Source organism: Nicotiana sylvestris, chromosome 11, assembly GCF_000393655.2.
Source record: "Nicotiana sylvestris chromosome 11, ASM39365v2, whole genome shotgun sequence".
Classification (NCBI taxonomy): Eukaryota; Viridiplantae; Streptophyta; class Magnoliopsida; order Solanales; family Solanaceae; genus Nicotiana; species Nicotiana sylvestris.
This window is the reverse complement of record NC_091067.1, coordinates 59761844-59789707: the sequence shown is the minus strand read 5'-3', so window position 1 is coordinate 59789707 and position 27864 is coordinate 59761844. Positions and strand designations below refer to the sequence as shown.

The 27864-nt window shown below is 37.1% G+C and overlaps 1 protein-coding gene across 1 annotated transcript; it reads left to right on the top strand.

The window, feature by feature from the left end:
• The first annotated feature begins 11689 nt into the window (after nucleotides 1–11689).
• On the top strand, nucleotides 11690–18348 carry LOC104226423 (protein CfxQ homolog). Its single transcript, XM_009778420.2, has 7 exons — nucleotides 11690–12021; nucleotides 15828–15938; nucleotides 16177–16275; nucleotides 16377–16487; nucleotides 16562–16865; nucleotides 17206–17345; nucleotides 17432–18348. Exons 1-7 carry the CDS (start codon nucleotides 11884–11886, stop codon nucleotides 17966–17968), a joined length of 1440 nt encoding a protein of 479 aa, XP_009776722.1. The 5' UTR covers nucleotides 11690–11883; the 3' UTR covers nucleotides 17969–18348.
• Nucleotides 18349–27864: the final 9516 nt, after the last annotated feature.

Below are 27864 nucleotides of genomic sequence, written 5' to 3'. Positions count from 1 at the left end.
GACTTATGTGTAAACGACCTCGGATTTGAATTTTGATGGTTTCCGTTGGGTGATTTTGGACTTAGGAGTGTGTCCGGATTGTGATTTGGCGGTCCATAGTAGAATTATGCTTAAAATGGTGAAAATTGGAATTTTGAAAGTTTGACCGGGAGTGGACTTTTTGATATCGGGGTCGGATTGGATTTACGAAAGTTGGAGTAGGTTCGTGGTGTCATTTGTGACTTGTGTGAAAAATTTAAGATCAATCGGACGTGATTTGATAGATTTCGACGTCATTTGTAGAATTTGGAAATTTCAAAGTTCATTAGGCTTGAATTGGGGTGCGATTGTGTTTTTGATGTTGCTTGAGGTGATTTGAAGGCTCGACTAAGTTTGTATCGTGATTTAGGACTTGTTGGTATGTTTGGTTGAGGTCTCGGGGGCCTTGGGTCGATTTCGGGTGGTTAATGAGCTTGGAGTAGAAGTTGAGGAATTGCTGAAGTTTGGTCTTTTGCTGGTGTAATCGCACCTGCGAGGGTATTGGCCACAGGTGCGATGGTTTTTCCGCACCTGCGATAGCGCATATGCGGATCAAAGGTCGCAGGAGCGGAGGCAGCTAGGATTAAGTGGTTTTCGCAGAAGTGCCCTTTTTTCGCAAAAGCAGACACGCAGGTGTGAGCCCAGGCTCCGCAGGTGCGGGAGTGCCTAGGCAGAACCTATATAAACGAAGCATCCGAAATTTTTGCCATTTCTAACATTTTAAGCTCGGATTTTTGAGGTTTTTGAGAGGGTTTTTGAAGAAATTCTTGAGGTAAACTCCTTGTGTTCATTTTTCTTTAATAATTATGTTTCTCCACTGATTTTCCGCCTAGTTGGTGTGTTTATGAGGTAAAATTTGGGGGTTTGAGTTTAGGGATTTGGAGAGTTGATTTTGGGAATTTGAATAGCCATTTGGTTTCGGATTTTGATGAATTTGGTATAACTAGACTCATGAGTGAATGGGCTTTCAGGTTTTGTGACTTTTGTTGGATTTCGAGATGTGGGCTCGGTGACCGGCTTTTGGCCAATTTCAAATTTTGGCTTGTAATTTTATATTTTTCTTGTAGAATTGATTCCTTTTGGTTGTATTGATTGTATTGTACTGCTTGTGGCTAGATTCGGGACATTTTGAGGTCGATTTGCGAGGTAAACACATATTGGAGTAGAGTTTTTCTCGGATTGAGGTAAGTAAAGTTCTAAATCTTGTTTTGAGGGTATGAAACCCTAGATTATGCGTTATGTGATTGGTTTGGAGGTGGCAGGCGTGTGGGCATGCACCGTAGGAATTGTGACTTGGTCAATTCCGTGGAATTGTAAAGTTGAATAACTTGTTGTTATCTATATGCTCTCCATGTGTTATAGAAATTTAACTGCAAATTATGTTAGAAATCATGTTTATGGCCACGTGTTGACACTATTGGGACCCGCAGAGGTCGTGTACTTGTTGAATTATTTGCTAATTGCCGTCTTGTACTCAGTCACGGTTTTACTTGCGTATCATATCTTAGTCTCTTTTTGTTTCTTGTTGATACTTTATATTATCTCTATTTGGGCTGATCTTTTATGATTTTTGAGAGCTCGAGAGACTGGAGAGGTTGGTGATTGAGTTAGGGCCTGAGTGCCGAGTTGTGAGCTATATGTATATATATGAATCGGGTTGCACGCCACAACGAGACTTAGTGGCGATATTAGATCGGCAAGTCCGCAAGCTGAGAACAAAAGATGTAGCTTCCGTCAAAGTATTGTGGAGGAACAAAAATATGGAAGAAATGACATGGGAAGCAGAAGAGGAGATGAAGTCTAAATACCCTTACTTATTCCAGAATGAAGATAACAAGGATGCTGGTGGAAGACAGGATACATTGGAAGGTGAAACGGCTCTATGAGGTAAGCAATAATTTGAGAATACTCCTCCTTAATACAAAATGGTGATATGTAGATAATGTAAATACGCATAATGCTTTGTGTAGCCTTGTGAAGCCATATGTTGGGCTTAATTACTTGCAAGTTTTGCTAGTGACCATTTTATAGGGGAAAATTGATCGGAAATTTCCATTGGAATCCACGATGATTTAAACTCCCCATAAACCCTTACATTCGAGGACGAATGTTCCTAAGGGGGGGAGGGTGTTACAACCCATATCCACATGTGTTAGTTCATGCCATATATTAGTTAACATAAATCCAAGAAGGAATTATCTTTGAGATGATAAGAAGTCAATCCTATTGGTCTTAAGTGATACAAGAGTGTATAAGGGTGATTAACAAGTATTAGAAGTTAAATGAATCAAGGATGTTGTAACTCGTATTTTCAGGTAAATCTAGAGGTGCTTAATACACTCAAGAGGTCATGTATTAAGGTATTTTAATCATATAATATCCGTATCATAAGTCTTGAAGTCAAACGAGTTATGAAACAAAAGTCGACAAAAGTTGTCGCAACTTAGGTTCATAATTTTACTTAAACATTAGGTCAAATGTTTCTAATCTTTTCTCCTAATTTACAAAGAATTACGGGGTGATCTACCAACAAAATTAAATATCTTTGAGTCTAGTTTCCAACTCATTAAACCGTTCATCGATACGATCTCGGAGTAGAAAGATATTCGCATTTTCGCGAGACTGCGCCAAGCACCTCTCTATGGGGCCCACTAAGTCGGTTTAAGATATTTGGACCTATATAGGATGACTCCAACCCGTTTTAAGTCATTTCTTTTCACTATTTTCAGACCTTAGAACCCTAGGAACATCCTCTCAAGGTTCTCTCAAGATTCAAGACCCAAAAAAGGGCAAACAACACAAATCAAGTGTCGGGAATTCCGTGGCGCTAGTAAGTCTCTTGTTCTTCTTGTTGTTGCTCATTTTTGTGTCGTTCCAGCTCATGTGGGAGGTTGTTTTAAAGGTTTTATGTTCTGTAAATACTCCCTCATGTTCTTAATATCAATCCTAGGTGATTTCAAGCCTTCTAAAGTAATTCTAGTGCCGAAAAACACTAATTGATCGCTAGTTTCGCTTTTTTGTTGTTGTGGCAGCATTGGAGGGATATTTCATGGAAATTTAAGGTCAAATTAGAGTTGTTCTTTCTGTATAAAGGTAAGGAACCTCTTACTCTATATGTATTTAAGATTATCCAAGTTGCGGCTAAGCCATTGAAGCTAGAACTTGTGAAATATATATCGAAAGGCTTGGTAGTAATGTTATTGTTTTGTGGACTGTTTTGCGTTGCTGTTGGGCTGCGTATTTTACTACTGTTTTGTGGAGTTTTGGAGGAGGAAGGGTGTGGATAAACACCATATATATGTAGGGTTGTGGTATGATAGTTATTCGTAACATTTCCGGTTCGTTTGACACGACTACGGTGGTCGTCGTAGGTATGGAGTGATTAGGCTGTGCGTGGACTATTTTGGGAGGCTCAATATGTTTATTATTGATGTTGTTTGGGCTGTTTGGTGATTGTTTTGAATGGTGTGAGGTCATATATATAGGGGAGGTGCTGTCCGTTTCATCGTAAAATAGGTTGTGGTCGATACATAATAGTTATGACGCTTAAATGATAACGATAGTATCGTTTCTCTTATTGTAGACTAAGGAGTTTTGACAATTGCATAGCTTGAGATTGGGGCAGTATATACAAGGTATGTGAGGCTATCCCTTTCCTTCTTTTGCACGACTCCGATTGTACATAATGTAATGAACGAGCTTCCAAGATACTCTACTCTTAGAAGCTAGCAGTACTTACATTGTTTTCCCTCTTATGGAACGATTGATGTTAATGTTGCTTCTCTTATTCTTATGTTATCAATGTTGTTGGTACTTCCTGATTCTTATAAGGTTCATAGTGAAGAGTTAGTCCTAATAACGTGTACAGAGGATACCGACCTTACGTCACTCCGAAAGGTTTAGAATGTGATTCCATGAGTCGAGCATGCATTATATATATGTATCTATTTTACTCTACCGAGCCACGCTATAGTTGGCCGGGTACGACACCTATTGTGCAACCACTGATCAGTTGGGTTTTACCGAGCTCCACGTGGCCGGGTACGATTCTACCGAGCCTATTATGGCCGGGTACGATATGATGATGATGATGCCCATAGAGGCGAATGCTTTAAAGGTTTATGTATTTATACATATGTATCATGCATTTCATGTAAGTAGCCCTCAGAGGTACTAAGATGTTACAGGTTGTATATTCTCTATCCTTGCTTACATTACTGATCGTATTTATGGTTCCTTGCCTTACATACTCAGTACTTTATTCGTACTGACGTCCTTTTATTTGTGGACGCTGCATGTCGTGCTGCAGGTCCTGATAGACAGGCAGGTGCAGCTCCCCCACCACAGTAGACTGTCCAGTTCAGCGGTGATTGGCGAGATCCCTTCTCCGGACTTGCCTTGGTCTTGGTATGCAATTTTTGTTATAGACATTATGGGTATGTCGGGGCCCTGTTCCGGCTATGTTGCAACACTTATGTTCTTTTAGAGGCTCATAGACAGGTGTCGGCTCATGTATAGTTTGGTATGCCTTGTCGGCTAGTTTTTGTTGTATAGTCTTTCATAGTAGCGTGGTAGCTCATACCTTATACGTAGTTTCTTGATTGTCTGGTCATCCCCTGCTATGTATGTTCATGCCGTCATATTTTATTGCTGGTTGTCCATGATCTAGGTCTACCATTTATATTGATCTCGTCAGCCTTAAAAGATAATAATGAAGGTTAGATGAAATGTACGTTGGTGCTCGGCAAGTGTGGTCGGGTGCTAGTCATGGCCCTTCAGTTTGGGTCGTGACAAACTTGGTATCAGAGCAAGTCTGTCCTAGGGGTTGTCTATGATATCATGCACAGTTAATCTCTGGAGACTACGAGGTAGTTGTCATCCTTGTTTCTCCTTCCTTATCTTTATTTATTTCTATTTTATCCAAACTTTCATAGACATTCCTTTTCTAAACTGGTGATGTATAGATGCTCATGAGCTCAGTGACACCCCGATTTGGGAGTTGTTTTCTGCATTTTCTTTTAGATTTTAATTTCACGTATAGCAGTTATCGGAAATTGCATAAGAACACTAAGAAATATTGCAGACTAACATTGAATAATCAGTGAGACAAGAGTCTGAAGGAATTAACCAAGTGTAAATCATACTAAAATAAGCTCACCGTTATCTTTCGTTGTCTACGTGTATCGTCTTCAAAGCCACAATTTCCCATGTTCTAATTTATTTAGCCATGTACACTTGATTGCAAGGTAAAAGCTATGTGTCACACCTCCTTTTTCCGCACCCGCGAGGGCGCAAGGGAGTTTTTTCCAATTAAAGGACAATCGGAACGGGATTTGTTTATTTATTTCAGAGTCGCCACTTGGGAGATTTAGGGTGTCCCAAGTCACCAATTTTAATCCCGAATCGAGGAAAAGAATGACTCCATATTACAGTCTGCGCACCAGAAATCCGGATAAGGAATTCTGTTAACCCGGGAGAAGGTGTTAGGCATTCCCGAGTTCCGTGGTTCTAGCACGGTCGCTCAACTGTTATATTCGGCTTGATTATCTGATTTTATACAAATGTAAACTTATGTGCAAAATTTAACTTTTAAACCGCTTTTATCATTATTATTACAACGTTATAAAATGTATCTCGAACCACGTTACAATCAATGTACCCGTGGTCGTCGACACACTTTGACTCCGTTGAGATTTGGATTTGGGTCACATCAATGTGCACCCGAGTTTAAGGAAATTAAATTATTAAAGGCGCGCCTAAAGCGACTAGCGTATCATTTACTTTGGGTAAGGCCGTGAAATTTTACTAAACGGTCCATCCCGAAATCTAAGCAATTTTTAAGGCAAATATTTATTGAGGGCCCCACAATTTTGTATTTTTATTTGGCGAGGCTCATCTCATTCTATTTTAAAAGGAATTTGCGACGTCATGGACATGCATCTCGAACCACGTCACAATCAATGTACCCGTGATTAGAAACACATTTCGGATCCGTCGAGATTTGGATTTGGGTCACATAAATGCACACCCGAATTTAAGAAGGTAAAATTATTAAGTACGCGCTTAAAGAGGCTATCGCGTTATTATTCCGGGAAGGTCGTGAGATTTGCTAAACGACCCACCTTAGGGACTGAATGCTTCAACATATATATATATTTAACAAGGGCCCCGCAATTTGTGCGTTTTTCTTTATTTTGTCGAGGCTCATCTCGTCCTTATTTTAAAAGGATATCCTATAGCAACTACGTTTCTTGTTGCGTTTGTCTCTACTAATTGAAAACAGTAGATAGCCCTAATTAATTACATGCTTGCAAGTTATCTATACAGAGTTCCGAGTGCTTGCACAAAATCAGAAACACGGCCACGTACACAGTCGGCCGAGCAAAAATTAAGGGCCCAAATCCAGCCCATGCGTGATGGACCAGACCTGGGCCATTGTTCGTTCGATGCAGGCCTGCTTGGTCTGTTTCGACCCGGGCTCGACCTTCGTGAGGTTGAGATTGCAGTCTCCGCGTTCTTTGTCTTAAAACATGATTTACCAGTTATATGAAGCGGTTTATCAGAAAGGAAAGAACTTAATTAATAGAGTACGATTTTCATACTTGGCCTACATTAAAGGACATATTACAAAGTAAAACTAAGTCTGAGATACAACCTATTTCATTGGGAATATTTTCACCTATCAGCATACATATGTAAACTATCATTCAGCTAATCTATATTGATATACACTGGGCATACAGGCTACTTCTATTGTCAACACAGGAATGAAAATTATTATACAGTACATGATATCTAATGTAACAATCTATGTATGAAAGTCAACTTCAGGTCTTTTCTTTTTGTATTCATGCTCAATGTTCCAATTACATTTGACAGTGCATTGGTTGTGTACCTGGTATAGAGGACAAAGAAGAAAGGAATGATCAGCTGGGCAGTATGCAATAAATACAACAACAGCAGATATACAGCAACAACACAGCAACAAACCAACAACCACAAGTGTTTTCCACAGTCCGCAGACAACCAGCAACAGTTTCCAGAACAAAGAAAACCAACAAATGGTCGAGCACCAAACAAGTAATCCCAGAAAAGAGTAATGAAACAACAGAAGTAACAGAGTGTTCGATGCAGCAACACCAACAGTCCAACAATCACAAACAGCTCAATCAGTGCAAACAACAGAACTTGGCCAAGACAGCTTGACCAATATGAACTCTTATGTAGCTTTCAGACAGTGTTTGGTTACAGTGTTTACTGGAAATTTCCTTATGTTTTCAGTTTTCTTTAAACTCACAAGACCTCTCTCAAGACTAAAATTTCCAGCCCCTTTTAAGTTCTGAAAATGGCCTATTTATAAGCCAAACCACCAGTGCAGTCAAGCTGCCTGGATTCTGCCAATTTTGCAGACTGCCCATACCCTTTAAACCCATGCCTATGCATCTTTTGATGCCAGCCATTTGTTCCCCACGCCTGGCTTATTCTTTAATCAAGAGTTATGGGCTCATTTTAGTATTCATTTTAAACCCCATACTCTTTGTGTCTTGTTCCCCATTGGTATTAGTTTAATCCCAAATTAGTACCCTACTTGTCAGCTCATTTAAACTAAGTTTTCTGTTCTTTTCAAACCCCAGACTCCCCCTGTTAAACCCTGATTATTACTGCCCTAAACCCATAGTAGCATCAGGGCATTTTGAACTTCTGAAAGTTCAATTTCAGAATTGCCCTAGCCTGATTCTTTTAATTGTTTACAATGCAGTTACAAACAGATAATGTCCAACATTCAATTCACAATACAGGTTCGTTCAGTCATGTGAGGTTGTACGCATTAGCATATCTGAACATTCAGTCGTAGGAAGTTAATCGACGACATTTATCAAGTCGACTATATTAATTACAACAGGTAACAATCAGTCGTTCATATAAACAATACGTACATGGACCCAAAGGGCTTCGGACAACTTTTGTGCAATTATTGGGAACCTATATAAGTTATTTATGCGACGACTATCCTAACCGGACATGCTTATCATTGGATACATTCAAATCATACACAGAAAACAATCGACCAAATAAAAAGGTCTTTGACAGAGATGGAAGAAATTAAGAAAACTATCAGAAAATAACAAACAATCACAACAAAGCATGCTAACGACTTAATTAGCAGTTGAATAAACAAAAGGGAAAAGAAAAACTTACCGAAAAATGTTTAAACCAAACTGACCCAAATCTTACTCAACTTTGACCATTTGAGGCCAAACAAACTTTAACCAGGGTGTTCTCACATGAGAACACCTTGGTTAAGGTCTATTAGACCTCAAACCCCTGTCAAGACTGGCCGGATTCCACAGGTTCATGTGTTCTAGGGTCTGGATTTTCAGATCTGGTTTTTAGAAGTTGTGGGTAGATTCGGACCAAACCAAGCTTGGTTTGGTCACGAGGGAAGTCATGGGAGTGTCTGGTACGAAGATGGTGAGGTTTGGTATAGATCGAGTTTTGTCTCGAATCTTCAAATCCAGATTCGAGACGATGGGGGGTGATTCGAGGTACATGGTTAGTGGATTCGTGTTCAGGGTGGTTGGATGTTTCAGGGGTGTGAAGGGGGTGGTCACCGGCGTTCATGCCGCCGGGTTCTGGTGAAAGGGAAACTAGGGCGGCTGCTAGGGTTTGGGGGTTTCAGGGCTTGGGGAAGGAGATGAGTGAAGGGTGGGGTTCGGATAGGGGGCGTGGGGTACGATAGAAAGCTTATATACGATCTAGGGGTTTAGATCCTGGCCGTTGGATCAAATGAGATCTATGGCCAGGATCTATTCACTTAGGGAAGACGGTGTCGTTTTGGGTTTGATAGTGGGTGAGACCGGGTGAGGCTGGATCGGGTCAAAGTTTGACGGGTTTAGGGGGAATGGCCTAGGTCCGTTGGATCAAGGGGTTGGACGGCTTAGATTAATCTGCCTGAAACGACGTCGTCGAAGTGAAGTGATCAACCTGATCAGGACCGTTTGTTTGAGTCAGATCAACGGTTCTGATAAGGACGTTGATACGGCGTCGTTTGAATCAGTGTTTGGGCAGGCCTGACTTGGACTTGGTCCTTGTGCCGGTTTTGGGCCTATTTTTATTTCATTTCCTGGGCCCAAATCACTCTTTTCTTTGTTCTCTTATTTTAAAACAAAAATGAAATAACAAAATAAATAATAAAACAAATGAAATTAAAACAAACAACCATGTGACACTTCAACACAATTATCACACCAAATTAAAATATTTAAGTAAGTTAAATCACAACCTAGAACGAACGATGCATATATATTTTTTTGAATTTTCGTTCTTTTTAATGACCGAATTATGATTTTAATTACCCTGACATACATGCTTTGTATTTTGATCGGTAAGATTAAATGCAAAATGGACAGACCTACAAATGACTAACAACACATGTCACGGAAAACTCGAAACATTGTACAGCGAAGTCATTTGTCACTATTTTTATTTGCTTTTGGAGCGATTGTCCGTGAAGCAAAAATCTCGTGCTTACACTATGCAACATTAACAGTTAGTACATATAATGATAAATTTCACGATTAGCTTATATTGACAAATTAAGAGATAATAATCTACCAAAATAACATTCGAAACTACGAATCGAACACCAAAACACATAGAAACTATAATGAAACTCAAGAAATTCTAAAATCACAACCACTCGTTCGATTCCTACCAAATAGTGGCGGATGCAGGATCTCTAGGAAGGGGGTTCAGAAATTTTTTATGTAGCTAGTAGGAATTGAACCTATGGCCTTATGAAGGTTTTGAACCCCCTTGACCACTAAACTACACTTTTGGGTTGTGTTAAGAAAGTTCAAAACTTAATATATAGAAGTAACAAACAGATTTTGCCTTATATATACAGTGTAATTTTTCGGCGGAAGGGGGTTCCCTAAATCCGCCACTGCTACCAAACCAACTCGGAATGACACCAAACTTAGCACATAAGTTTCAAACGATAAAATGGATCTATTCTAAGCCTGAAATCAAAATCCAAACCCGATATCCATAAAATCAACCCACAGTGAAGCTTAGGAAAATTCTAAACCTTCAAATTGCCAACTTTCGGCAAAAGGAGCCAATTCATCCTAGGGACCTCCGATTCAATTCCGGGCATATGCCTAAGTCCAAAAGCACTATTCGAATCTATTAGAACCATCAAAATATCGTTCCGGGGTCGTTTTCACAAAAAGTCAAACCTCGGCCAACACTTCTAACCTAAGCTTCCAAATCAAGAACCAAGTATTCTAAATCAACCAAAAACCTTCCCGAAACCAAATCAACCATCCCCAAAGTCAAATAACCACAAATACACATACGAGAAACTTCAAAAGAGAAAACATGAAAAAAAAAATACATAAAACGACCGATCGGGTCATCACACTACAAAAAGAGCAAAACATTTTGAAAATCTTGTCTTACATGTTGAGTTTCTAGATTTTTTTTTTTCCCGAGCAACCAACATTCAACACTCATATCTCCTTGGTCCAATATCAATTTTTTTACAATATAGCGCTGAAAAATTATCTAAAGAAAAATTTGACTTTTCCTAAATTTTAACCATATAATGGTGGAAAAAATACATATATAACATGCTCTAATACCAGTGAAGGAAGAACTTGGTGACTTATGTAGAATTAAATACACCTTCTTCTATGGTCGGTTGTTTGTTGTCATTCGGAGTGACAAATGAGCGGGTCGGGTCGAATATGGTTCGAATCGTGGTTCGGATCGAAAACGGGTAATGAAAAAATGGATAATTTATCCGACTCTATCCATATTTAATATGGATAAAAAACGGGTTAACCGGCGGGTAATATGGATAACCATATTATCCATGACTTCTTGCATATGATCACTTTTGGGAAAATTCTTAGTCTCTCTAATTTGATGAACCCCCAATTTGAGGCTTTACAAATATAAAAGCTAGACTCATTGATTATCCATTGGTTATCTATTTTCTAAATGTATAATATGATTCTTATCCATATTTGACCCATTTTTAAAAAGTTCATTATCCAACCCATTTTTAGTGGATAATATGAGTGGTTAACTGTTTTCTCTTAACTATGTATCTTTGTGATTTTTTTCGCAAGATCACTTGTAGAGTCTTTTAAAATTTTCACACAAACACTCTTTAATCTAGAGAATCTCACTCCTAAATTTAATGTATGAATATCCTCCAGTTACTTCCTTTTATAAAAGAATTATGTGACTGACATTTTTAACTCCCACTTTATTAAAAACTAGTGTAGTTACAACTTACTTATTCATGAACTTGGTAAATTATGAATTACCAATCATAATTTGTGTATATGATAGATGCATTAAATCATATAAACTTAATTTGATTAAATAATAAACTATAATATATATATAAATTAAATAATACAATTAAGTACTCTCTCCATTTTGTTTTAACTGACATAGTTCAAAGTACGAGGGCCAAACTAACGAAAATTTGAGCATAATATCTTCAAATTTCTAAAAAATTAATTTAACATATTTAAAAAATATAAGAAAATTACTATAAAGTATAATAATTAATAATTTAAAATCTTTTGTCACATAAACTGGAAACTGGGGAGGAAATGGACTATAGCCTATAGGTCATCACACGGTAAGGTGCAAGATGAATGGATACAAGCAGGAATGGAAGCCAACTAAGACAGCCGACAACCAGCCTAGATTTGGAAATATTCTTACCACGCTGTCACCGTGGCTTATTTGTAGATAATTCCCCTGAAACCCAAATCCACCGACGGCCTATCTTCCCCCTTCCCTTCTTCTTTCTGCCGGAGATAGGAAAAATACGACAAGAAAATGCAGAGGTCACGAGATCAACGGTCAAGATCCTCTAGATCCACAACCATTCACGGGTTCGCTCAATCTGGGGATCTACTTGCCTTTCAAAAGCTGCTTTCCGGAAACCCTTTTCTTCTCAATGAACGTAACCCAGTTGTACGATCTCCTTCCTTACCTTTTTCTTCTTCTTTTTATTTTTATTTTTTTTTGTCATTGTTTCTGTTTTTTTTTAATTTTGTGTATGAATTCGCTTGCATAAATGAAAATGTGTGTTTGCGGATCCAGTTTTGGGCCAAACAAAATGTGGGTTCTTGGGAACTACTCTGTTATACAATCTGGTTTGTGGTTTATGCTTTCATTTGCCAATTCCCCATATCCGATTATGTACACTAACAAAAATAACATATCCAATATAATCCCATATAGTGTAGTCTGGGAAGGGTAGTGTGTATGCAAACCTTATCCCTACCTGTGGAGATAGAGAGTCCAATAGACCCTCAGCTCCGATTATGTACCCTAATATGCAACAATATTTCTGACTGTATGGCCCGTAATATACTCCAACACAGTATCTGCTTTTAATGTTATGTATAAAACGCGTTAAAGCACTTGGGAACTGTCTCCTCCACAACAGTTTATTTCCTTGGGAAGATGCTTACCGAATTAGTTAACAAGAGAGTATATTGGAAAGGGAAAATTAGTCAAATCACAACTTTGTCATTAATAATAAATACTCGTCCGTTTCAATTTATATGAACTTATTTGACCGGCATGAAGTTTAAGAAAAAAGAGACAGACTTTTGAACTTATGGTGTAAAATGAGGCACATTATTTTGTGTGACTATAAATTATTGCATAAAGATAAATTGTTGCCAAATATCAAAAGGGGCACGAACTAAAAAGAGAATAGGTTTACATAAATTGAAACGGAGGGAATATGTTAAATGAATTGTTACTAAAAGAACAAGGGAGGTTATCATATTATGGTAAACTGTAAGAAAGGTTAGTGTTATGAAGCCAAACGTGGGAGATGTCTGGGAAATTATCCCTAAAGAAATGGTCTGATGATGGCAATAGGCACGTGAAAAAGTGTATATCTCTTATTCAATTTCTCCGAGTTCATTATCTGCAGTGCCAATGATCAGACATCAAAGTGGCAGTCCACTTCACTAACAACTAGAATTTTAGCAGATTGATCTTGTTCACCTTTTGGATTGATGGGTAGTTTTTTTCTCAGCATTAGCACTAAAGTAGGGATGACAATTTGAGCCCAAAACCCATCTAACTCGCCCAACTAGCCCAAAGATTAATGGGTTGGACTACAAACATTTTAGCTCATGGGTCAATTTGGGTTGAACCCAAGTTAACCCATTATTTTTTATAGCCCATTCTGACCCATTTAACAACCCAAATACAACCCATGAAACTCACCCAAAACAAAGGATCTCAACCAAACTTATCTAGAAATTTACTTAGTTGCCCCAATTTTATTTATTTATTTATTATTTATTTTTTGTATTTTTAATTTTCTGTTCTTTTGTTTTTCTACACCACCCACCCTACCCCCACCCCCCATCTAACCCAACTAGCCCAGAGATTAATGGGTTGGACTACAAACATTTTAGCTCATTGGTCAATTTGGTTTGAGCCCAAGTTAACCCATTATTTTTATATCCCATTCTGACCCATTTAACAACCCATGAAACTCATTCAAAACAAAGGATCTCAATCCAACTTATCTAGAAATTTACTTAGTTGCCCCAATTTTATTTATTTATTTATTTTTAATTTTCTGTTATTTTGTTTTTCTACCCCCCCACCCAAAACTGCCCAAAAATTTTTTTACTTTTTTTTTTGTATTTTCAATTTTTTTGTTTTTCTGCGCCACCCAACCCCCCTCCCCCTGCGCAAAACCCCTAAAAAAATTTCACTTTTTTTTTGTATTTTTAATTTTTTTTTAAATTTTTCTACACCACCCACCCTACCCCTACCCTACCCACCCCCCGGCGCAAACCCCCTCAAAATTTTTTTTTACTTTTTTTTGTATTTTTTATTTTTCTGCATCAGCCCCCCCCCCCCCCCCCCCCCCCCCCCCCCCCGCGCGAAACACCCTCAATTTTTTTAACTTTTTTTTATAATTTCAATTTTCTGTTTTATATTTTTCGTTTTTCTGCACCACCCACCCCCACCCATAAAATATTTGTCAACTTACATAGTTTAAGGTTAAATAATTTTTTTTATGCAAGATGAACATGATTCTAAAACATGGGTTAAGTTGGGCGTGTTGGGTTATGACCCATTGTTTAGCCCATCTTAACCCAAATACAGTTTGGGCTGGGTTGGGCAATGACCCATTTATTACCTAACCCATCTTGACCCGCCCAAATTCAGTCCAACTCGCCCATTTGCCACCCCTACACTGAAGTTATGGATACGACCTATTCAGTTAGATAAAGCATGCTGTAAAAAATGTACTACTGAATTCTAGAGTAGAATGTCTTTTTCCAGAAATAGAAATATCTTGGCTAGCTATGAACCATTGATTTCCTCAACTACGCAGCATTAGTAGTCCTATCATTGCTACCTCTACCTGAATTGCCTGTAAAAATCATAGGAACACTAGGTCACCACTGTTATATAGGTATGCTTGTTGGAAAAAGAGTGATTGTTTGGTTGTTATAACCAAAAAGAGAAAATGAAAAAGTGAAAAACTCAGAATTAATTATGTTAAGATTTTAATGTAGATGTGTTATCTTTTGGTGGCTCTGTGACTCTTATAGCCTGTTTGGCCAAGCTGGAGAAAATTGCTTCTCTCCAAAAGTGCTTTTGAAAAAAGTACTTTTGGAGAGAAGCAGTTTGTGTTTGACTAATCAGTCTGAAAAGCACTTTTGAGAAATAATTTGTGTTTGGCCAAGCTTTTTAGAAATTGCTTTTATGTGTCAAATTACGAATAAGGACATGAATAGATTTACTTCATAATTAATATTATAAGTAAATAAATAATATCAAAATTTTGTTATTACATGCAATAATTAAAAAAATTCATTTTATTTAAGTAAAATATGAAAATAAAATTAAAAAGTACTTAATTCTTTTAATATAAGTTAAATATATTAAAATTCCTTCAACAAATATAAAAGCATTCACCCCTAAAGTCACTATATATTAGAAAGTTTTCCTAAAAATAAGAAGAAATATTTATAAATTAATATCCTAAGTATTAGGTTTAAGGGTTATTTTGGTATATACTATATTTTGTTAAGGGTATTTTAGGTAAGAAGAAAAGCCAAAACTGCTTCTGCTTCTGCTTTTGAAAAGAAGCTACTTTTTTCTGCTTCTCTCAAACTGCTTCTGCTTCTTCCCAAAAACACTTTTTTTTCCCAAATAAGCTTGGCCAAACACCTCAAATTAGGAAAAAAAAGTGCTTTTGGGAAAACAAGCACTTTTTTTCTCTTGAGAAGCTTGGCCAAACAGGCTATTAATGTCTATGCTACCAAGTTTTTCTAAATGAGTATATTGATTTTTCTTCCAGATGTGGACCATCTGTTAGTCTTTAATATCTGGTCTCCTACACCCTTTTGACATTTTGATTGCGGAGGTGGAGATATTTCTTGTTTTGGAGGTGCTTTTGCGTCTAAAGTAGATGACTATTGTTCTCTTGATTGGAAAAAAAGATTACTGGTATGATATATTTGAATTATTATATTGTCAATGTGACTTCGTCTCTGATATCTAATCCTCTTTAAAGAGGATAATATATTATCTTTGACTTTTAATCTTCTGGGATTTTAAGTTTTCATATAAATGTCCTAGAATGAAAGAATAAAACAAGGGGATTCATGTTTCAAAAGGGTAACTATATGTAACTTTTATTTGATCATAGTCTTTTGTCAGAGCAAGATTACCCAAGTTTTTGCGGAAAGCACTTTCTTTATGTAATTTCCAATTTATCGGGGGTGCAGATGGTGCAGACACCACTTCATGTTGCTGCTGGTTACAATAATGTTGAAATACTCAAGTTTTTGCTTGGTTGGTCTGGGCCAGAAAAGTTGGAGATGGAAGCCAAGAATATGGTATGTGCATCATTCTATTAATTGAGTATTTTTCACTTTACTGCTTATTGTTTCTGCTTGTGGAGCCGGGGGTCTTATCGGAAACAACGTCTCTACCTTCACAGGGTAGGGGGTAAGGTTTGCGTACACTCTACCCTCCCCAGACCGCTGTGTGGATTACACAGGGTTTGTTGTTATTGTTGTGGAGTATTTTTCACATTGTCAGTTGTAACAAATGGACTTATTTTGTGTATTGCAGTATGGAGAGACCCCATTGCACATGGCAGCCAAGAATGGTAGTAATGAAGCTGTAAAGATGCTTCTTGCTCATGGTGCTCTCGTTGAAGCGAAAGCAAATGTGTGTATTCGTACTGCTTTGGTTATGATTGAGCTTGAACATGGCTTTTTTTTTTCTTTTTCTATTATTTGATTTCTCACTTTTCTGTGGCTGTCTTGCAGAATGGGATGAGTCCATTGCATCTTGCTGTTTGGCACTCTCTACGAGCTGAAGACTGTTCCACAGTCAAGACATTGTTAGAGCATGATGCTAATTGTAGTGCTGAAGACAATGTATTATAGAGTATTTTTCAATGATTTTGAGTTCTTTTTATGACCGTTACTAATTGTAGGTATATGGAATGCAGGAGGGCATGACTCCAATAAATCATCTCTCTCAAGGACCGGGCAATGAAAAATTGCACGAACTTCTTAATTGGCATCTTGAGGAACAAAGGAAACGTAAAGCTATTGAAGCATGCGGCCAGACAAAAGCAAAAATGGATGAACTTGAAAATGAATTGTCTAAAATAGTGGGCTTACATGAGCTTAAGCAGCAACTCCGGAAATGGGCAAAGGGGATGCTCTTGGATGAGAGGCGTCAGGCGCTAGGACTTAAAGTTGGTGCAAGAAGACCACCTCATATGGCTTTTCTTGGAAACCCTGGTACAGGTAATCATGGTTATGTCATTGCATTTAAAACATAGAGTTTGAGCCGTACATTCTAAAGCATCAGTCATCAAACGGAGCAACTCGTCTATTCAATACTGCATAATGCTTTGTCTCAATTATCATATCTCAAAGACCAGATGCATAATCATTAAGAGACAAATGTTTAGGTTCACTAAATCATAAAAGAAAATAGATACCATGTTAATTGTGGTTATGTTACTAATGGTTTTCATTGTCGTATTGGCTCGATTTTTTGGCCAGACGTATTTATTGTTCTGCTCAAGTATTTGATGAATATCGTCCAGGTTGATTTCTTATACATCTGTGATATACTATATAGGTAAAACTATGGTTGCTAGGATTCTTGGGAAGTTACTTCATATGGTAGGGATTCTTCCAACTGAAAAGGTGACGGAAGTGCAGAGAACAGATCTGGTTGGTGAATTTGTTGGTCATACAGGACCAAAGACGAGGAGAAAGGTACACTTCTGTGATTCTGAAGTTTTTGATATTTTGCTCCTATAAATTTGGATCACATGTGAACGAGTACCTGAACTTATCTGCAGATCCAAGAAGCTGAAGGGGGAATTCTTTTTGTTGATGAAGCCTATCGGTTAATACCTATGCAGAAGTCAGATGATAAGGATTATGGTTTGGAAGCGCTAGAGGAGATAATGTCTGTCATGGACAGTGGAAAAATTGTGGTCATTTTTGCAGGCTATAGTGAACCAATGAAGCGTGTAATCTCCTCTAATGAAGGCTTTTGTAGAAGAGTTACGAAGTTCTTTCATTTTGAAAACTTTAGTTCGAAGGACCTAGCTCAAATTCTTCATCTTAAAATGACTAATCAAGCTGAGAGCAGCTTGTTATACGGATTTAAGTTGAATCATTCATGTAGTGTTGATGCTGTTGCAACGCTTATCGGGGAAGAAACCACTGAAAAGCTGCGCAAGGAGATGAATGGAGGTCTAGTGGATCCAATGCTGGTTAATGCAAGAGAAAATTTGGATTTGAGACTCACTTTTGACTGTACAGACTCAGATGAATTACTTACAATCACATTAGAGGATTTAAGAGCTGGTTTGCAATTGCTGTCTCAATGAATGGAACAAGTAGGAGGGCAGCAGAAGTTATGACTTGATTTGCTGGGGAAGGAAGAAGCATAGAGATCTTGACATATTTTGGTATCGAAAAAGATCTTATTTAGATCTTTTAATCTCAGGCGTCCTTTCTCCATGGATGACTTCCTCATGATTTTTACTGATTCACATATTGGAAGCCTGTTGTAATTAGTTCCATTGAATTTATTTATGCTCTATACGATCTTACCACATTCTTTATTGTGTTTACTAAATTCTTTATGTTGTTTGTTTATAGGTAGGCTAGACCGTAGCAAGTTAGGTAAAAACTTGTGCGGAGCTACGTTAATTGATTGTGTTGTTCGTATTATTTGATGAGAATATGTAATTTTCAATTGATGGTAGTTCGTGCATTTTTCATCAGTTCCGGTTATTTTGAGTTCTAGTATATCGTTGTGTGACTTGAAACCTCGAGTAGATTTATACGATGTTTTATGGCTTGCATGTATAGTTGGTTCCGGTTCTGAGAGGTTTAGGAATGATTTGAAACACTTGGTTTGCAACTAGAGGCTTTAAGTTTAAGATAAGAAGAGTTAACCAAAGTCAACATTATGGGTAAACAATCTCTGATTCATGATTTGAAGGTCCCAATAAGTTCATATAATAATTTAGGACTTGTATGTATGTTTGGTTCTAGCCTCGGGCGGACCCGAGTTAATTCCATACTTCTAGTCGAAAGTTGGAATTCATGAACTTACCAGAGTTTCATAATTTGAATTGCAGAGAATACAGATTTGTTAGGATGATTGAACGGGGTCTCGAGGGGCTCGGGTGAATTTCGGAGTATTTTACATTGAGTTTGGATTGCTAGTTTTTTGATGCACAACAGTGCATCACGATCGCGGAGCTACGTCTCGCGATTATGTACAAGAGATTTGGGGCCAGGGGCTATATGTTTAGCGATGCGTGGTGGGTCTCGCGACCGCATAGGGAAGGCTGGCAGTGATTCACGATCATGTGGTCTCTAATGCGATCGCGTAGAAGGTTTGGACGGAGGTGAAGTATGTTTCGCGATTGCGATCGAGGATTTATGGCAGAGGACTTCTGTTCCGCGATCGCGAGGGTGATGGTCGCGATCACATAGAGTAAAATGTCGGTATGGGTATTTGTCCATATTTTCGGGTTTAATTTATTTTCACCATTTTGAGACCTACACTTTGGGAGGAGAATATGTTTTAGGAGATTTTTACCCCAATCTTTAGGGTGAGTAATTCTTACTTGGTTATGATTATATAAGGCTGTATTGTGGGCCAGGTCCGGGCCTAAATAGGCTAAACGGGCTGGGCCAAACGGTCCCGAGTTCTGGCGGTCCCGGAGGGTGGAACCGGCCCACTACGGGCCTGAGCCCACATGGTCCCGGGCTAAATGGGCCGGGCCCACGGGCCTAAACGGGCTAAACGGGCCTAAGTGTTCCGGGCTATTTTTTTTGAATTTTTTTTATCTAAAGCTAAGCAATATATGTGTGTGTATATATATATATATATATGTGTGTGTGTGTGTGTGTATATATATATATATATATATAATTTACAAAAAAATGTCTTAAATAATTTTTTTTTTTAAAAAATAGTCAAGGCCCGTTTCTTCTTTATTTTAACAGTACAACACAAACACAAACATAGAAACTTAAAATAACTTAAATTCAGTACAACTAATGAAAACACATGACATGGGGAACATAAAGATAAACTACTAGGCTCAACACATACATGTCATTGTTTAATCACGACCGCCTAGTATTCTCTGCTCCAACCACTTAAATTTGTCTTCCAACTTATTTTTTTCTTTTTCCACCTCTTTAAGTTTCTCCTTCAATTCCGCAACTTCTCGTTTGCATTGTCGCTCTCTTTCCCACTGCTTCAAACACAAACAATGAAGATACTCCAACTTTTCTTTATAGTATTCCTGCTGACAGGGTTCATCAATCCATACCTCAAAATTGCAAACAGGTTCGTCGGGAACCCTATAAAACTTGTTCATGCACGCCCAGTAGCAGCGTCCAACTTCACCATCATCCTAACAGTATTGCATCATGCATTTTTTGTCGCACTCACACCTTGGCACATAAAGGGGTTCAGACATTTGTTAAAGCGTAAAGAAAAACTTGAAGACTTAAGAATTAAGAAATGAGTGATGAGTGAAGACTTGAATACTTCAATTTGAATTTGAGAAATGAGAGAGATTGATGATTTTGTGATTAAAAATGAAAGAATGAGGGGGTATTTATAGTTGAGAATAGGGAAAAAGTGTAATTATAAAAGGTTTGGGTTAAAACAAAGTTTGGTGTATATATATATATATATATATAGCTAATGTTATATCGAAATTCGAATATAGCTTATATACTATACACTTAGTAGTTAGTATATTGCCGTATCTTATATATTGCCTTATATAAGATTGTATACACTAGCTATATTAAGACGTATATATATATATATATATATATATATATATATATATATATATATATATATATATATATATATATATATATAAGATGAACTCGGTATCAAAGCTACAAATTAAAGTTTACATTTAATACTTCAAATTAAAGTTCAATGCCTTCAACATAATACTTCAAATTAATCTAACAAACTAAAACATTAAGCATAATACGTCTAATAATTTTAAATAACACAAATTGTCTCAAATCAACTTAAAATCTTAAATACGAATGTCTGGAGAACACGCAAGACAACTCTTTATATGCCTCCTTAAACTACCAAAATTAAATACGAGTTGTTGTTTCTTTAATTATTCTTGTCCTTTAATGTTTCCAAAGGGATTAGCTAACCCTAGGACTCGCCCATTAACTCCAAATTAATTTTGGAAAAGATAATTTGTGGTTGGAAAAGATTAATTAACAGAACTTGAGGTTTTAACCCTCATTTTATAGATTCTACCTAGGGATAGGATTGAACTACTTGTAGCCATTCCCGGTGTGCTTAATCTCTTAATTGTTTTAGGGATAATTCAATTAGGAAGTCTTGTTAGTCTTTGGAAGAAGCTAATATAGAATTATTATCCATGACTAATTAACATAAACTCGCTCATATTTGTAAAATCGTGAAATGTATTGGATCGTTACTTGAGTGTAATTCCCGATGCAACCATACTTGTAGCCATTGATCCTTTTACTTTCTTTCTAGGTTAGTTTACATTTCCGCATTTAAGTATAAAACATTTTCTAAACCAAAATCTAAGTGTTTGGCATTGCGCGATAAGTGATAATTCTCTTACATTCCGAATCGCCTACATATTGTTCTCTGTGAAATTTGACCTCGACTCATAGTTGGGTAACTTATATTGCATGCAACCGTGTCAAACTCCGGAGGTGCGGATCCTGCCCAAAATCTAATCAAAAGCCTATAAGGCCTGATGCAACGTGCAACCCGATACACAATAATAATAAAGCCAATAAGGCCTGCTGTAGTGTGCAGCCCGATCCACAATAATAATAATAATAATAATAATAATAATAATAATATTATTACTATAATAATAATAATAAATAACAATAAGAATAACAACAACAATAACAATAAAAACAATAATAACAATAACAATAACAATAACAACAACAGTAACAATAAGAATAACAGTAACAACAACAACAAAAACAACAACAACAATAATAATAATAATAATAATAATAATAATAATAATAATAATAATAAGGAAGCAGTATGGCTTGCTACGACTTGTAGCCCGATCCACGACAACACTCTCAACTTGGCTCAACGACCCATCTCAGTCATCAACCTCTTAAGTCTCAAGGGCTCACAATCTCATATCACTCAGCCCAACAACTCCACATATGGAAAAATAATGATAACATGTGATGTAGCGATGAATGATGAACAAAGACTGAGATATGATATGCAAATGAAGAACCATAATTGAGTATATAATTACAGTTCAATCAGATAACTCAAAACAACATAAATAGCCTCATTAGGTCTCAATTTAATAAGAAAATAGCCTAAACATGATTTTAAACATGAATCACAGCTCGAATAATCAAACAAGTAGGGAAAAATATGGATATAACAGGATGTGATAGTAGAACAAGTCTGATAATAGTCTAAAAGTCAACTTGAGTCATGATTACCCTGGTGCATGTCCACACGCCCGTCATCTAGCATGTGTGTCACCTCAAAACATCAAAATAACATGATTCCCAAGGATAATTACCCTAAATTCGAAGTTTAGAAATGTTACTTACCTCGAATAAGCTAAATCAAATACCGAGCAAGCCAAACAACACTCTAGAAATGCCATCCCGCGCAAATCAACCTCCAAACAGCTAGAAACTAACCAAAAGCAACTCAAAAATATCAAATAATGCCAAAAGAAACAAACTCAATCGATAAAGATTGAATCTTTAATCAAAAGTTCAAAGTCAACCAAAAGTCAAACCCAGGCCCGCACCTCGGAACCCCCACAAATTCCGTCAACTCATTCAACTACGAGTCCAACCATACTTATTTCACTCAAATCCGAATCCGAATCAATGTTCAAACCTCAAATATTCACTTTAGAAAAATTTAGACAATCCCCCCTCCCCCCCACGATTTCTCTTCTAAAATCATCAATCAAATGCTAAAATCAAAGATGGAATCATGGAATATAATTAAAACCAAGTGGAAAATACTTACCCCAATCCATGTGGTGAGAATCACCATCAAAATCGCCCAAATGCGAGCTCCAAAACTTTGTGAGAAAATGTGACTAAATTTCGAAACGAGAAAAAAAGATACAACAGATATTATAGCTCAAATGACATCCTAGATTATCCCGAAACTTATATTTGATAAGCCCAACATAATCCTTGCAAGATTACACCCAAGATAGACTTTTGAATCACTCTGTTTGGCTTTAAAATGAGAGAAATATGATATTTTGAAGTTTTAAAGGAAGTTTGTAAATTTAAGGAACAAAAATGACATTTTCATAATTATTTTACACTAGAAAATCAGAAACAAAAGAATCTACGTTTTAGCACCCAAAACTCATTCGGAACCTCCCGGACACAAACCATATATGCGTTTCAATCATTAAACATACTACGAACCTGCTCGTGTGCTTAAAACACCGAAAAGAGGTAATCTTGACCCAGTATTGACCATGGTCAAACTCCAAACCCTTAATTTAATTAGTTTCTCAACCAATGATCCAAAACACACTCGAACCCCTCGGGATTCCATCCAATCATACCAATAAGTACAAATACATTATCCAAACTTATTCTAAGCCTTGAAACACCCAAGGGAATATCACAACAAAGAATTAAGGCTCAAACCAAATAGAATTTCTCTTAAGTTGTTAAATCTTTATTCTTTCAAAAGAGTATTCAAATCACACTTAAACACTTTGGATTACTTCCAATTTTTTTACACAAGTTAAATTAAACTATATAGACCTATCCAAAGTCTCGAAACATCAATTGGTGCACAATAACATCAAAGTCAACTCTAGGTCAAACTTATGAACTCTTAAGTTCTTCAAATTGCCAACTTTCGACAAATAGTGTCAAATCCTTCTAGGAACCTCCAAAACCAAATCCAAACATACGTACAAGTCCAAAATAATCATACAAACCTATCAGAACCATATAAACTCGATTCCAAATCCGTTTACCCAAAATTCAAACCTTGGTCAACTCTTCCAACTTAAAGCTTCCAAATCGAGAGTCATTCTTCCAAAATCAATCCCGAACCACTCGAAAACTAAAACGGACTATACACGCAAGTCATAATACATGATATGAAGCTATTCAAAGTCTCAAACCGCCGAACAGGAACTAAAGCTCAAGATGACCGATCGGGTCATTACATTCTCCCCCACGTTTGTCCTCGAACGTGCCAAGAGTTGTTTCAAATCCATCAATTCACTGTATAAGCCCATCATACAAATACTCATGGGTGATCCCACTTTACCTCAATCCATAAAAGCCCATCGACACAATCTCGACTGAAGATTCTTCCTTTAACCTTAACTGATAAGCGTTAAAACCAAAATTCAACATCCAGGACTCATTCTAAGATTCGGATCTCAGATACACACACTGTAGCGATATCAACCAGCTGCAACAAATCTTATATATATTAACAAGATATAAGCACACAATGTAGTCCACCGCTCATATGCCCATAGCAATATCTCTGACCACATAGTTGCCTATTACCAAGTCAGGTATCGGTAATAAACTTCATATCAAATAAAAAATTGTTCCAAACCTTCGTACTCTGCCAATAATAAAAGAAATATGTAAAAACTCATAACCGCTCACCCAATCAATAAGTCGTGGAGTTCTCTCGTTCGATAAGGACCATTGACAAATTCTGAGCGGAAGTATAATATTATTCTTCCAAATATTCCTTACCCCAATATGATAGCACGGATACCAAGTCCAAAAACCTCGTCTCACCATATACAAACATCCTAACTGACAAGTCACACCAAAATTCAAATGGAACCTCTTACAATGCGACCCGTACACCAAACAAGCAATAACTCAGATATATCCAAAAATGGAAGGAAAACAAGGTGCGATGATTATCCAACAAGTACAAATAATATAACAATAAATGCATAATTTTGTGAACTCATCCCACAAAGGGAAAACAAAACACACGAAATAAATACAAGGAAGGGTATCCCACATAACTCTGTTGCAGCACACAACCCGATCCCAAACATATCAATCCATATAGGGATACCCATCATCCATAATGCTTGTGCTCACTAAGCACATGTGTTTCAATATCAAACACGATAGAGTGCACAAATATAATTGTGGGGAGGTGAGTAGGCATAATACAATACGGAAAAAGGCAAGCACAACTATGGTGCAATAAGCAAATCAACATCGTGAGGGCCATCTCGCTCATATCGCCATAAGGCCTAAATGGGATCACAACATGCATGCGAATAATCATATAACCTCACAACCCGTCATAGCATAAGGGAGAAACACATGAGCAACCCCGATATGATATAGAATACTCATTCTCATTAGGCCTATAAATAGCCCCCAAACCAATTGCGATCATCCCCAAATAAGTAGATAACCTCCCAAAAGCCCATATTAACCTATCCATAACACATACCATCAACTATTCAATTTCTTTTAACATATCTTTATAGTTCACAATCAAGGAACAATTTGCCCACGAGAACATCTAGTCTCTAAACCTCATGAATATTGAAATCTCCATATCCGATCCCAACTCCACAACTCAATTACTGATACATCTCTCATACACAATCATTTTATAGAAAATAACCACCTACATCTCCTGCGCCACATAGCAAAGTCCGAGCCTCAATAGCTCAAAACCAGATGATCATCGTAACACTAGTCAAGCATTCATAGGTCAAAACACAAGGCACCTTCTAAAATGCACACCCTTCCCAAGTAATACCAAATAGTGCCAACATTTTCTTAAACATCTGAAATCATCCATGCCATCTAAAACTCATGTCCTTCCCTTCAAAAATAAAATGCAATCTCGTACTCGCAACTTCTAACCCCATATGGTGCACCATCAATCATCACGCTAATTTGCGAAAATATGAAAAATCTCATAATCAACTCTGAATTACAAGTAGGATGAACACCTCATTGATCAAGAACCATCCATTTAACTCAATCCATTTAGCTAAGTAATGGCGGTGTCTTTTGACTAGACACTACCACTACTTAGTTGAGGTTAGTTTTGATACTTACTGAGTACATAGGGTTAGTTGTACTCATACTATACTTCTGCATCTTACATGTGGATTTTGGGGCTGAGTTATTGTAAAAGCCGAATGCTAGCATTGAAGATGTACCAATGTTCCAATTGCAAGCTACCATTTTGTACATGGCAGTTTAGGACGTATATTTTTGTTTATGTAAATTACATATATATGATATATTTTCTTCACACCAATGTTGTACTTCTTAATTGTAGTAGCTCATGACTTGTACTACTAGTTCTTGGGGATAGTTTTATTATATTTCACATTCTCATATTATTATTTATTTGATGATTTTCAGTTCGAGTTGTTATGTATGTTGGTTGATTTATCTAGAGGATTGGGTTAGGTGCCATTACGACTTAATGAGATTTGGGTTGTGACAAGTTGGTATAAGATCTCTAAGTTCATATGTTCTATGAATCATGAGCAAATGTCTCGTAGAATCTTGCGGATCGGTATGATGATGACCATACCTATCTTTGAGAGGTTATAGGGCATCTAGGAAACTTCTCTTTCTTTCTTCCCTTATCGTGTGACTTTGTTTCATCTTGAAGTCTTCGATTTCTTTCTATTCGATCATGTGTGATGTTAAGAACTCGATATTAGTAGGGCACTAGTGGCATGTGATAATATCATAAATGTGGTATAAGATTTTTCCCTTGTGATGTGAGGGTAGACTAGTCTAAAGAACTTGTGGCCAGGTATGGACTACAACTTCGGCTCGTTGGACTTAGGTACGTGAGTATGTAATTTTAAATTCTTATGTTTGATAGTGTTCCTATAAATGGGAGTGAATGCACAATGAGCGGTACGATAGCTAAGTTTTCACTATTGATTGCTCTGAAATTTAGTGGGTGCTCTTACAACCTTGAAATAAAATGGAGAAAATCTTTCCAAAGTGAAGTGACAGAGTTAACGAGGCAACTTATAAATACGTGTCATATGTCTAAGGACTACACTAAGAGGGTTTGGATATTGGGAGAAGGATTTACTTGAGATGCAAAGGGAATATAGACGCTTGATTATCATCTTGGTGTGTAGTATAATCTTAAGGTATGGATGTATTGATGGACCTTTAAGTTGTTCATTAATGGAATGAAACAGATTCTTCCATCTTGTGGACAAGTGTAGACTCGGAAGGATCCATTGATTTCATAGAGGTTATAACCACGGTAAAGTCACAAAAAGAGACTGCATTAGGGCTAAACATGTGAGTTATCTTCTGTGAGAAGGTTTGAGGTTATTTGACTTCTTAAAGGGTTCTTTTTCTATCTAGTGAAATGTTCATTCTAAGATGAAGGTTTGGATCGCATGAGGAAGATAACATGATTGTCACAATGATAAGTATGTATTTGGCCGACAATTTGGAATATGTTATAATTAGAACTACATGAGCCAGTGAGAAGATTGGTTGAATACCATTGCGAGATCATTGTAGATACCGAGGAGAAATTATTTTAGGTTCTCGGATCATGTGATTATAGATTTGAGCTAAATAGGGGAATCTAACATCGACGATCAAAGAATATGGGCATGTGTTGTTGTAATTCCTAGAAGAAAGCATGCTTATGGATTAGTTATGACTTGAGAAGGGTGACATCGAAGATGTCTTGGGCAAGGAATTTGCTGGAGGTGTGATATACTAATTTTATTGATGTGTGGAGATCATTGAATGAATCAAGTTTGATATTCATTATGGATATCATGTGCTAGGTTAAAGGACCCACTCGATTTCCTATGTCATGATAAGTTGGTATTTTACCAACTTATCTTGTCTTTAAGCCTATATTTTTGCTATGATTGATGTGATAAAATCACATGTTTAATGCCATTTACTTCTATATTACAGGTTCTATGTGATTTAGAAGTGATGTTGAAGAAACCAAGTGAAACAAGTCAAAAAGAAGCTAAAAAGAGGAAAATCTGGGCAATGCCCTTAGTGGTCGCAATTGCGACAAAAGCCTGGGAAATGCGAAAATGACAGTCTTGGGTATTGCGAGGAAAACATGGGAATTGCGAAGGAAGTTGATTTAGGCAGTCTTCGTAAATACGAAGAAGACTTCGCAAATACGAAGTCAACTCAAGCAGTCAACCTTCGCAAATGCGAAATA

Excerpts from the sequence above, each read along its gene's own strand:
- LOC104226423 (XM_009778420.2), top strand. The coding sequence starts at position 11,884 with ATGCAGAGGTCACGAGATCAACGGTCAAGATCCTCTAGATCCACAACC. Across the intron at positions 16,276-16,376 it reads TCGTTGAAGCGAAAGCAAAT|AATGGGATGAGTCCATTGCA; the intron begins GTGTGTATTCGT and ends GCTGTCTTGCAG. Across the intron at positions 16,866-17,205 it reads TCTTGGAAACCCTGGTACAG|GTAAAACTATGGTTGCTAGG; the intron begins GTAATCATGGTT and ends TATACTATATAG.